This window comes from Mus pahari, chromosome 5 (genome assembly GCF_900095145.1).
Source record: "Mus pahari chromosome 5, PAHARI_EIJ_v1.1, whole genome shotgun sequence".
Classification (NCBI taxonomy): Eukaryota; Metazoa; Chordata; class Mammalia; order Rodentia; family Muridae; genus Mus; species Mus pahari.
The window spans coordinates 6605501-6619435 of NC_034594.1; the positions used below are offsets into that span (position 1 = coordinate 6605501).

At 38.4% G+C, this 13935-nt stretch overlaps 1 protein-coding gene across 1 annotated transcript in view; it reads right to left on the minus strand.

The window, feature by feature from the left end:
- Adgrb3 (adhesion G protein-coupled receptor B3) overlaps positions 1-13935 on the minus strand; it is a 719524-nt gene that overhangs the window by 132917 nt on the left and 572672 nt on the right. Inside the window, exon 19 of the mRNA XM_021197371.2 lies at positions 11229-11331. Coding sequence (XP_021053030.1) covers positions 11229-11331 — 103 coding nt within the window. The remainder of the gene's footprint in view (positions 1-11228; positions 11332-13935) is intronic.

The following is a 13935-nucleotide window of genomic DNA, read 5'->3' on the forward strand; positions in this document are numbered from 1 at the left end:
TGTGTGTGTGTGTGTGTGTGTGTGTGTGTGTGTGTGTGTTGTAAATCAGGAAGTGGAAAAAGGAGTTGCATGCTAGGCAGAGTGCTGACAGATGGGGAAGCTTTGAAAGTGACTGCTTATAATTGCACGCAGTAAGTCTAATTTAGGAGTATGGCCACCATGCTGGTGACCGGATGGCCATGGCTACGTTGGATGGTCAGCACAGAAAGAAGACCTTGAAAGAAAGGAATTGTCAGGCGTATGAGGTAATAAGGTGAATGGATGTGGAAGCTAAGGCATGTGGAGGCTCAAGGGCAGCGTTACAGGCTTTGAATTTCATTCTGAATGCAATAAAGCTTCATTTAGTCTGGGGTTTTACATGGACATGCATCACGATCTGATTTACGATGCTCAGACTACCATGCTGGTTATGGCAACAGGTAAGTTACCTGACCAATGGCATGCAACAGCTAAGTGGTGCAGCTTACAGCCCCGGTGAAGGCTGCATCTCACCTGCAACCGTCAGACCTGGTGGCTTTACAGCCCAACCAACCCTTCAGATCGGTACCCATGGCCTAGTGTTGCAAAGAGACCAGAGCCCATGGTCCAGCACTGTCCAGCTAGATCAGCCCTTTGTGCCTGACTCATGGAAACAATAAAGAGAGATACTCATTGCTTTCGAAAGACACTAGGTTTACAGGGATTCTGTTAGGTAGCAATCACTAGCCAGTTCAGGTGTACCTTTAACTGGAATAAAGTGTGCTTTCCCTTAGGCCTAAGAGATTCATTTTCCAGCTTTATCTCACGGGTTGGGAAATAGATGTTATTATTATCACTATTACTTTCAACCACCACAACAAAACCAAACAAATAAAAATCTATATGGCTAAAAGAACAAGAACTACTTTGTATCTTGCAAAAGCAACGAACATCATTCTTATCCATTAGGAAAGATCCCTTTAAAACACAAATAGGATCTAATTGCCAGTGGGAATTTTAAAGAAATACAAATCATATTCATGTGAAACTTCTGTGGTTCTACTCATGTATATATATACAGATGCATCATCTACAAAAGACACTCTGTGGAGACATCAAATAAAAACTGAAGCCTTTTCTAGTCTGATGTAGCAGAGTGCATCTCGAGCTTTAATGAATATGTTTTTGTTTACGTTTCTAACTATAACACTAATCACTTCCTCTTTACAGAACAGCTAAAGCCTTTTAACTTTGGATTCAGCTTAACAGCCTAGAATAAGTACACATATTGTGACTTACTCATTTTTGAATTTCATACATATTGCATTTTCTGGTTAAAAGCCAGTTTTAGCTCAATCCGGTGTCACTCCTTTCTTTATGGAATAGCATTCAAAAACGAACTGACTGGCCATTGCAGAAGTTCAGAAGGAGACTTTAATCTTCACATTCAAATGTATGTCCTTTTACTCCTGATTATAGCTCTTTAGTTCTTAGACTTGCGGTAGCAACGTCTGTGATCTAATATACATACTAATATCCAACCTTAAGTCAGGAGGCCCGAGAGGTAGACCGGGACTCTATGGGGGAACAAAGTGGGGATTAGCGGTATTCTTCATTTTGTTTCTGGTATTACTTCTCGGCTAAAATTGTCAAGATGAGAGACTATCTCCAATAAAAGACTTAATGTTTCCTGCTCTACTTTAGGAAGTTTTCTTCTTCAAAGGAAGCAAGCTTTGTTGTCTCACGTATTGGGCATTTGTTAGGCACTTTCAGCTTCTTCAACTTATAAAGTGCCCTACTTGGTTCTGAGTGATTTGATTCAAGCTTTTGTATTTTCTATACTGGCAACCAATCTTCACTACAAGTGAAGGAATTCTGTGTTCAGGTTATTGCTCTAAAAAAAGGGACTCAAAGCGGTCTGCACCCTTTTCATCTCTGTGGAAGCCTTTTCTTACATTGTCATTGGCGCCCTGTTCCAGTTCTGCAGGCTACACGGGCTAACTCTTAAGTAGATATTTCAGAACCTGAGGTCATTTTTTCCATAAAAGTGCCAGTCTAAATATAGGCCAGCCTTAACTTACGCTGAAGTTCTTCCACCTGTACATACATGAATAGATTTTGAAAATTCAAGTTGCCTAAGGTTGGCAAATGATGATTCCAGATTACACCCTCTCCTTTGCGGCAGTGTGTAATGAGAGCCGCCTCAGTGGAGTTCAGTGGGTTTAGTAAAGACTGCAAAAGCCAACACAACCCAGGATGGTTACCATTTACACTAGAGTTAGCTAATGTTGCATGTCGATTCTGGACTGTGATTGAAAGAGTGCTTGCTGTCTTATTCTTCACATTATTTCTATCTCCAGTGTAAGGGATCATCAGCAAAAATGTCACTGGCATATTGGACTGCTGAGAACTCTATTATAAGGGTTGAGGGCAGTGGTGGAGATCTTCACTAGCCTGGGTTCAATCCCCAGGACTGTAAGGGGAAGCAGGCTTTATTGTTTCTCTCACTTTGAGGGCCTTTCAGTGTCTTTGTATTCATGTCTGCTTTCTGTTTTTACATAGCACATTGCTATTTTACAGTACATTAGGGATTCTAATAAGCACCTAGACTTCGGCATATCTTCGCCAGTTCATATCATGTATGTAAAGGTTAAAAAAAAATCAAATAGAAGAAGTTTTATTCCTTTATTGGTTTGGCTGCTTATAGGGGAGAAAAACATAATTTTCAGCCTCTTTATAGGAGTCTTGGAGAGCTAAAGTTCTCAATTCTATTTCAGATAAGATCTGATTTAACTCAAACATCTACCTCCAACACAGAGCCTTAAAAGTATCCGCTACATCTCCAGTTTCCTGTAACTCCCTCATCTCATCAGAGAACAATAGTACCAACAAAATATGACTGGGCTGCATATATATATATATATATATATATATATATATATATATTTATAATAGGGCGTCTGGTGAAGAAGTGGCTTTCATTTTGCTATTTTATATCTCATTAGTAGATCCATAACTTCATTCATTCACATGACATTATTCATTTCATGGCATATATAAAATAATACTATTCTTAGGAATTTTAAAGTCTGGAAGTAGGAAAACACAAGTCTAGAGAATTAGAGTGGCCAGTGTTTTTCAGCAAATGAACTGATAAAACAGGACTACTGAATCATCCTAATGCTATGACCCTCTAATATAGTTCCTTATGTAGTGGTGACCCCAAACCATAAAATTATTTTGTTACTACTTCATACCTGTAAGTTTGCTACAGTTGAGTTGTAATATAAATATCAGATATGGGGGGTACCTGGTATAGAACCCTGTTTTGACCCACAGGTAGGGGACTGCTGTTATTAGAGAAAGTGATTACTCAAAAAGTAGAGGGATGTTACAGATTACATGGTGTGTTGAAGGAGCAATAGTAAGATAGTTTGCTGATGTCATTTCCTACAGTGTGGTAGAAGTTTGTCAGGCAGAGAAAAGTAAGCGCCGCGATGATGACACTTCCTCTGACCTGCATCCCACTAGGGATACTCTTCCTGCTGTCATCCAGAAATCCTGCTTTTGCCTTTGCAGCATGAGGGAGACGATTATTTTCATAATTTATCTCCATAGAAAGACTATCGTTTTAATTTTCCATCAAGACTACTGACATCCCAGAAACAGCCCTGAGTGTGGTAGTGTTCAGCATAATTGTGACCCCTTTAAACCACTAAAGAAGATCAGAGGATGACCAAGTCAATAAACGTAAGTACATTCTCGTGACAAAGAGAAGATGAACCACAGAGTGACTCTAATAAGCCAAACGAGAGGTCCTGAGGACCAGGTCTGAAGTGAGGTTGACGGGAGAGAAGTCAGCGATTGCTGCAGTAGTTCTTGATCTTTCTAAAGCTGCAACCCTTTGATCCAGTTCCTCATTCTGTGGTGACCCCTCAGCCATAAAGCTATCTCATTGCTACTTCATAACTGTAACTTTGCTAGTGTTATGAATCTTAATGTAAATATCTGATATGCAGGATATCTGATATGCGACCCCTGTGAAAGGGTCATTTGGCCCCCAAAGGGGTCACGGCCCACAGGTTGAAAACTACTGGCTTAAGGCAAGGAGGTTCTGTACTGCACCACTCCCTGAGGACCAGTTGGTAATCAGAGTAGACTTGACAATCTCAGCTGCTGTCTGGACACTGCCCTGACATCTGCTGAATGAATACTCCCTCTTGGGCAATATTTCTGTTTTTTTATGCTGGAATCAGGAATACTCACTAAGAATCCAAACCCGGCTTTCTGGTCTCTCAAAGTTAGTTCGTTCCTGACATCTCAACCTTTATGGTAACTCCAGCCTGTCAAGCAATTCTACTTGCATTGCCTTTGTATAGAACACATCTTTCATGCTGATCTTCTATCCTGTGTTCACAGGGACTCTGTCCTTTTCTGTGGAAAGTTGGACATTTATAACCAAAACAGCCACATGGTTACAGTGGAATAAAAAACTCTTTGAAATCCTACTAAAGGACAAAATAGTCCTTGCATACCAGGGGCTGGCAACACTAAGAACTGAACCAACTGTTTGCTTCCTTAGTTTAAACAGATTTTAAGGAATTCCTAAGAACCTTAGTGGAGGTAACAGAATGCCTCAAAATAGACTCAAATGAATTATACAGAAGGATTACATTTGAATCCTTTTACAAACACCGAAGCCAATCAACAAATTAGATTTTAATAAATCTAAGTAAGAGTCTTTGCTTCAGCCATTAGAGTCATGTATATCCGAGCGATAATAAATACGCATTTGGGAAATTATTGGCAGCAGTTGTCTGACAGGGAAAGAATTTTAAGTAGGTACACTTTGAAAGGTTATAAAGATGGTTTTATGAAAAGATCCATATTTGTTAGGTGCTAGTGTCTTTGACTAAAATCCAAGAACAAGATTTTCTTCACAGCATGCTGTCTATCACTTGGAACTTGAAGAAAACAGATCCCCAGGAAATAAATCTTTATCATATTATTTGAGATATTGTCCAGGGTAGGAAATACTCATCCTTTATAAACCTATTGCTAACTTGATAGACCCAAATGGTGGTTTCTGTAAATGGATTTAGGTGTTAGCTCTTTGTGTCCTATGACAAAGTACCAGATATAAGCATTGTTAAAGAGAGGAAGATTTGGTGTAGCTCCTGGTTTTAGAGGTCTCAATCTATAGTCTTTGATTGCATGATTCTGGGCCTGAGGCAGGGTATCTTGGAAGCAGGTACATCTAGGAGATGAGGCTGTTTGCTTCAGCATAGGCCACAGGGAGAGTAGGAAATTAACAGAGTGATTAGGCAACGATACATCTGCCTCAACAAAACTCCACTGACCCATTTCCTTCACTTCAGGCTCATCTTCCATATTTGTTTCAGATGTGATGAAATAAAACCCAATAAAATAGGAAGGTGGAGAGGTCAGCAGAATCATGTTCAAGGTCAGTGCAGTCTTAGAAGTTGTAGAACTCTCAAGTAAAATTTATTCCTGAATTCTAATACATCAATGAAGACAGAGTAGTGAATACAAACTATGATTAAAATATGTTCCATTCCTTTCCTATGGTCACAATTTGAAAATCACTTCTGTAGACAATATGTATGGTTGTGGAGCATATTTGAATTCTAATTCTGTGAGTTGAGCTAAGGGGCAGAGTGGGTTTAATGATGTTAGGATGCAGCAAGTGTATCTGATAGAGACAGGGCTGACTTTGAAAACTGAGAGTTCAACTGGCAGAGGTTGATGAAATTTTGGCCTTGTATTGGGGGTGGGGTGGGGGGCAGGACAGAGATATTAAGGGTAACTTCCGAAGTTCAAGCATATGTAATTGTAATTGGTTGGAGACTCCTCAAAAGGCACTCAGTGTTTTAAAAGTGTGTCAATGTGGCAAGAGGACACAAACCGTGAAGCTAGCAGAGAGGAGGAAATTTGACAAGAGGAAATCTGAAGCTCAAAAGAGAACAGAATCAGCTGTAAATAAGGCATCCATTACTATCTACAATCACCACAGACATTCAAGGAATGCTCACTGGGCTCTGGGTTCAAATAGTCACAAGTACTAGCTCATATAACTGGGACAAGGAGCGCTAAGGCTGTGCATCATGTTCCAGGTCATAACTAGAAATGGAACATTTTAAATACTTAGGCTTTCCAGTTAGAGAGAGAGAGAAAGAGAGGGGGGGGGAGAGGGAGGGGAAGAAAGGGGGAGGGGGAGGGGGAGAGGGAGAAGGAGAGAGAGAGTCCCCCAGAACAGAATTTGGAAAAAATGAAATTCAAGGTCAGAGAATCTGTTTGCATGGCTCTCGGGGGAACAGAATGGAAGCTGTGAGGCGCATACTCAGCACCTGTTCCCTGAATTGGTAAACACATAGGCCTGGCATCTAGCTGAATGTGTGAGTAAGGTGTGCTTATCCTCAAAGAACGTCGTAGGCGAATGAGGAGAGACAAGAGGGTTCGGTCCAATTTAAGATATCCAAATGGAGAGTCTAATCTTTAAAATGTACAAGTATGATCAAAGAAAACCTTCTCCCACTGCCTATAAGCTTCTAATTTCGTCTGTCTTTATTAAATATCCTATTAAAAATTGCAGAATTAAAACATGCCAAGTGGACTGTGGAGGTGGCACAGCTGTTAAAGTCAAAGCTCACAACCAAAAGCTTAGAGAAATAAAATTAAGACAAAGAGAGGCAACTTTGTAGAGTATGTGGTTTTAAAAAAAAATGCTCTGAGACAGTGATCCTCTGTATTTTTTGTAATTCTTAGTTAAAAGACATAGCTAACGACACAGAGCAATACTGTGTATGTGAAATCAGGAAATCGAGCTGCCTAAATGTCATAGAGAACACAGCAGGCAGCTTACCAGTTTCTCTTTATTAGCTACTGAGACTTTTTTCATTGAGTTCAGGTATTCAGAGAACAAATCTAGTGTAAAAATTTTCTCTTGTATATTTGAGTATTTTTCAAGGCTTTAGCCTTTTTTGCTGGATAAAATGGCTTAAAGTTCTTTTCTTATACTTCAATATTTTCTATATGATAAAATAATTTAACCTTTAATCAATCAGTGATGTACAAGTTATAAAGCTCAATTTTATTTTCAGTAGGTCCATACATCCAATGAGGCAAATACATGCCCTTCTAAACTAATTTCGTCTATGCATAATTAACATACAACTCACTGGCAAACTCAAATGTAATTGTTGTACATTATTAGGTTCTCTTTGGTGAGAATACAGATATTCAGTATATAGAGGTTAATGAATATCATTAGTCATTCCTTACTCTTGTCTCTTCATTTTCTCTCGCTTATTTATTTGTTGTATTCTTTGGTTTTGGGTTTTTTGAGACAAGATCTAAGAACCCTTGGCTTTCCTGAAACTCACTATGTATAACAGGTTGATCCTTAACTCATGAAAATCCACCTTTACTCTGTCTCCTGAGCACTGAAGTAAAGGTGCAAACCATCGTACTATCATTATTTCTAGAATTTGAATAAGTTATATTTAACTTTCCACTGAAATATGTACCTTAGACCTCTTAGAGAAAGGGTCACAGCTTTCTGCCCAATTATTCTCTACTTGCCATTGGATTATGTATATTTCTGATTGAGTCTTACTGACTAAAGGCCACAGAACTCTGCTTTAGAACTGTTCTATGTCCACTTTCAGAGGATATTCTGTACAGGTTTTTGTCAAAGTATCTAACAACATAAAAGAACTTGGCTCTGCCTGAGTCTACAGAACAAGTTTCGTTCCTGATTTACAAACAAGCATTAATCTAATAAGTATATGGATCTATGCTATCTCATTATAACCCAGTAGTAAGGTTGGATATGAGACTCTATCCAGGAACTATCACCAAGTAAACTGAACTTGTTGGTTGCTTGTATTTCCTTAACCACCACCGCCGCCACCACCACCATCACCCCCCACCCCCCACCATAATTTGTCCAACTTTGCTTCCTTCTATTGAGTTCTATGAATTTTTTTATAATAATAATGTACATCACAGACTATTGGAATCAAACACAAATATATTTGTTTGGGAGAAATTTTGGTAATCAAACTACTTTCTGAACTTCTCTGTATCCTAAATATTCCTTGCTTCTTTCAAAAGAACAGCATCAAAATTAATCCACAAAACTTCACAATTACACATGCTTACTTTATGGTACAAAATCATGGCCAGTACATTTGAGTGAAAGTTGAATATCCTGGATGAGGTTTTGAAATGCAGACGGAGATCAAAGGGTAAAGCTGCCTCACGAGAAAGGCTCAAAATACAAGGAAGCAAGTTATAATTAAATTTTACAACAGTATTTTAAGAGGACAGACAGGATAGTGCATTTATTTCCCTTTTTATTGCCAGCAGTTGAATCTATAGTTTAAATATTGAATATATTCATCTTTTAAACGGTGGACGATTTTGGCTTGTTTCTACCCCAATTCAAAAGCAAGCAGAGAGCACAGCATGATAATCAGGTCAATTATATTTGAGCAGAGAGTTGGGAAACTATACTTCAACACTTCAGCATGATTCTGGACAGCAGCAGCAAATGCCAGCTTTCACACAAAGTAGACAAGACAGTAGTACCAAATAATTTGCTCATCAAGAATCTTTCTCGTGTGTTTCCATTTCTCAAGTGGAAAGTACTCCAGCACTAGTCAAAACTTGTCAGGAAAGTCAAACATCAGAATCAGACCAATTACAAATTGTCCACAGCAGCTAAGTTCTACATATAACCCAAACAAAACACAGTTGGCCAACAATCCATAATTTTTTGTTCTTTTGTTTTTGTTTTTTTTTGTTTGTTTGTTTGTTTTTTTCGAGACAGGGTTTCTCTGTATAGTCCTGGCTGTCCTGGAACTCACTTTGTAGACCAGGCTGGCCTGGAACTCAGAAATCCTCCTGCCTCTGCCTCCCGAGTGCTGGGATTAAAGGCGTGCGCCACCACGCCCGGCAACAATCCATAATTTTACTTTTTAAAATATCACTTGCTTAGAGTATAGTTTATATTGATTATCTTTATATGAACTATATACATTTTTCATCTTGTTGGATGAGAAGGTAGGTATAACCTTTCATACCCTAAAACACAAATATCACCAACTTACTTAAATTCAAAATGTGTATCAGATGCATTATTGTTTCCCCCAAGAAATCTAATATTGCTTAGAATGACTTAGAATAAAATTTTAATTTTTTTCCATTTTTATTTCTTTTCCACTGTAATATGAATTATCCCAAAATTATAAGAACACCAATGCTGAGCCAACAACACAAAATTAATGCAGAATAAGAGAAAACCAGATAATCATCCCCACCTACTTTCTACTCCCCACCATGAGCAACAATAACTAGCACTAAAAATGAGCATAGTCAATCTGGAACAAGCCCACCATGCTTCCAACACCACATGAAATCTATGTTGTACTTAGTTTCCTGGGGAGCAACCACACCATATAAAATATCTCTTTAGTTTTTAATAAGCATACCAGCCATTTCTCACAATCAGAAATGAAAAAGAAAACAAGACTTGTCTCATCTGGCCTCTGACGTTGAAAATATAAAAAACGAGGACAGCAGAAATTTGCAAAAGCCAAAATGGACACATAAGGAGTTTTTTTGTTTGCTTGTTTTGAACATTCTAGTTTCTGGATATTGGTAACATTTGGATATACTCAATCACAAAGTGGTTGTCATTAGTCATGTGCCATCACTGAACGATTGAAATGAAGTTAATTCAAATGAGAGGCATTTTAAGTATAAAATATATACCAGATTATAAAGACTTGAATTGATAAATTATTACATTCATACTTTTATAGTGATTATTTGTCTAAGTGGTAATGTTATAGGTATATTGCATTAAACATAATATATTTAAATGATTTTAATTGCCTCTTTTCATTTTGAATGCAATCAGTAAAAATGTAAATTACAGATGTGGATTACTTTGCCTTTCTATATGTGAGTCATGAGGTAGACCACAGCCTTACTATGGTAATAACCATTACAGAAAACTCTAATTCTACTAGTTGTGCTAGTAGTTTCACATTACACGACATGAAAAAGCTTTACAAGCATATCCCCTACTGAGCATCACTGTCCTCCATAGCCGAATGAGAGGAATAATTCTAGAAATTACGGTGTGAGATGGGATGGGATATAAGCATTTTATATAAAAAAAGTTGTTGTTGTTGTTTTTTTTAAAGTAAACACATTCTGTCTTGATTTCTTTTCCCGGGTTCCTGGCTCAGTTTACGATTCTCACGGAGGGAAGCACTACTTCTGCCTGGAGAAGCTCAAAGGCAGCCAGCTAAGGAACTGGGGATGGGAACTTGTGAGCAAGGAGGATCTGAAGCCCAGCACACAGGGAAGATCAGAACTGGAGGGATGGCATGGTAACAGAGCGTTCACAGCCTCCCTCCTTCCTTCTCTGCTTCCTTCTCCCTAATGTCCTCCAACTCTCCTCTCTGCCTGCGCTGAAACTCATGTTCACCACATCCTTCAACTGCAGGTACAATAGGACCCAGGAAAAGTAATTTGAAGCTGGATTTCCTAAAATATAGTACAGGATAGTTCTGTAAAGACAATCATTTATGGAAGGAAGTGTGTAGTGTGTGTGTGTGTGTGTGTGTGTGTGTGTGTGTTTATGTCGATTCCTAGAAACAGGACATATAGTTTCACACTCTGATAAATAGTGACTATATGCTAAAATAACTGCAATGTTACTTACCTATCAAAATGCCCTTGGTAAAAAAAATATCCTGAAAGGTCTAAGCATAGGCACAAATCCTATGGTTATTGTGTGTATACTCTTTTACAGGTAGATTTTCAGTGATGTCATAATTGGAATTCATTAATACTGTCATTTTAGTAATTGATATGTTAATAAATCAGACCTAAACATAGACACTGTCTGATTCTGGTTGAACACTACACAGTTGGGGCAATAAAGAAAAAATATGTGTGGTTGGTGTCTCAAGGCTTTGAAGACATGGAGCTGTGATGTAATACTTAATTCATATTCTGATTATTATACATCCTACATGACTAAAGAATTTTAAGCCAACAGAAGACTGAACCATCATAGGCAGTACATTAAATCAGAAACAAAAGCGATAAGTAACAATCATGTATTTCTAAAGTTATTAGAAAAAAGTATTTCTAAGTTATTAGGCAACCCAATAACCAAGTATATGCCAAAACAAATGCACAAATAGAATGGGAGGAGTCATCCGTCATACCTTATTGTGTGTCTGAGTCTGTCCAACCAATATGAGGATATTGGATGAGATGATAGACAGGCAGAAATTAATTAGAATGATGGACCTCTCAGAGCGAATATACCTAGTGAAAGAGGAAAGAAATGTGATAAATTTCATACATGTTGTGTAATTGGTAGAATTAACTGGAAAAAGGAGCTATGATCGCAGATTTCATATAAAGATATTTTATATATATATATATATCCCCTTAGGTACCTATTTCTAGAGTACATAGCATGTGCAAGAAATCTTTAGACTTTTTTTATAATATGTCATAATTTACAGAGCCTAAGTTGAACATATGTGAGAACAATGTATTTGCTTGTCCTGGATATATAAAATTTCTTGGAATTACATCAATTATTATAACCACCTTTTTACATATATATGTACATTTATAACATCTATATAAGCCAATAAAAATGCTAAGGCCTAACAGGAAAGTCCTGCAAGTCTCCTATATTCTAGAAGAATAGTTTTGTTTTGTTTTTTTTTTTTTTTTTTTTTGTGATTCCGTGAACATCAGTAGCTACTCAAGCATTTTTATGTAGCTAGGCTTTTCCTTATTTCCTTGAGTATGTCTTTGGAGAAAAGAAAGTAACAAAAGTCTTTACAGTAACAATGAAAGCACTCCTGAAATGACCTTCCACCATTAGACAAGAACATTCTTGATGACCGCCATATTTTACCCCTAGGAAGAAGTGTTTATATGTCACGCTATAGAATTGTACAGTGCACTAGGGTAAGTAACAGCGAAAGCTGTTCAGAATCAAATGTTCCACCAGCTGTTTGGCCTGAAAGGGTAGCAGCTATTTTGCCTAACTGTATTCTGCGCTAATGGCTGAATAACAATAACTATAAGGAAACGTTGTCCTTGGGGTGTGGTCAGCCTCTTCCATTTCCACTATAACTTGGGCTCTCATTCCATAGCAGACACAGGATTTTCTGAGCAATGTTTGATGGAGAAACCCAACATCTGGAGATACTATTTGAGACAAAGTTCTTTCTCCTCATTATATCTTTGAATAGTATGTAGGCAGCAACCACATACTTCAGAAATTAAAGCAAAATAAAAACAAAAAATAATACCAAAACACAAATATTAGGTGTCTTAATGTAAGAGAAATTTTCTTCACAAAATAAACCCAAATTGGACTAAGTTGAGCTGACAGCATAAAGTGGCTTCAGGAGTTGTTGTACCTGTCTCATGTATTCTGAATAGCTAAGCATGTGCTAGTCACACTGAAGTGGTAAAGGTATACCATGTTGTTTCCTTTTTTTGTGAATAGAACCTATAAATCTTTTCTGATGTTAATGGATTCCATAATAGTAGAAACATATATCTTGTCACTAGGATTTCAGTGACAGTTTCTGTTTGTAAGTAGAAAAACAACAACAGACATAGTAATAAAAGATCAACTGGCTGCCCTGAACACTATTGAGATGTTTTCTTTTCTCAACAAGCCTGAGTCATTGTTGCATTAAATACTGCTTAGAAATGTCACTATATTCAACATCAATGTATGGTATTCTGTATTGAAAAAATTGTCAACTATTTATGTCAATAAGTTGATTGAGAGGCCATACTGAAGTGCTTTTTGATGTAAGTGTATTTCTCCTAGTTGTATGGAGAGATGGAGAGAAAACAGCTTACTATATTATTATTGTCATAACAATCTTCATAATAATCAACATTATCATGATTACCAATAGTGTTAATAACAATGAAAGCAATGTCTCTGAGAATTGAACCTGAGTATCACAAATTAAAGGCAAACACAGATACTGAGTCACACTTAGAGCCCTTTCAATTTTTAAGGAATATTTTTAATAACCACATGGAGCTCTCTCCACCAGTTGAGCAAGATGCCCAAAGGAAAAAAGGCCAAGGGGAAGAAGGTGGCCCCGGCCCCCACCGTCGTCAAGAAACAGGAGGCCAAAAAGGTGGTCAATCCTTTGTTTGAGAAAAGTCCCAAGAACTTTGGCATTGGGCAGGAAATCCAGTCCAAAAGAGATCTAACACGCTTCATCAAATGGCCCCCTACGCCAGGCTGCAGCAGCAAAGAGCCATCCTCTTAAAGTCCCTCCCGCCATTAACCAGTTCACCCAGGCCCTGGACAGGCAAACAGCTACTCGGCTGCATAAGCTTGCCCACAAGTACAGGTCAGAGACAAAGCAAGAGAAGAAGCTGCCCGTGCTGAGAATAAAACTGCTGGCAAAGGGAAGTCCCAACTAAGAGACCACCGGCCCTCCGAGCAGGAGTCAGTACAGTCACCACCTTGATGGAGAACCAGAAGGCTCAGCTGGTAGTGACTGCCCATGACGTAGACCCCATTGAGCTGGTGGTTTTCCTGCTTGTCCTGTGTCGAAAGATGGAGGTGCCCTACTGCATCATCAAGGGAAAGGCCCGGCTGATGCGCCTGTTCCACTGGACGACATCCCTGTTGCCTTCACACAGGTTAACTTGGAAGACAAGGGTGCTCTGGCTAAGCTGGTGGGAGCTATTAGGACCAATTATAATGACAGATATGATGGGATGGATTCCTGGGTGGGGTAGTCTCTGCATAGTCCATCCTTTCGTGTTAACTCCAAACTTTGTCTCTGTAACCCCTTTCACAGATAGGAACTCCTATAGGATGGAACACAGGGCCCCCAATGGAGGAGCTAGAGAAAGTTCCCAAGGAGC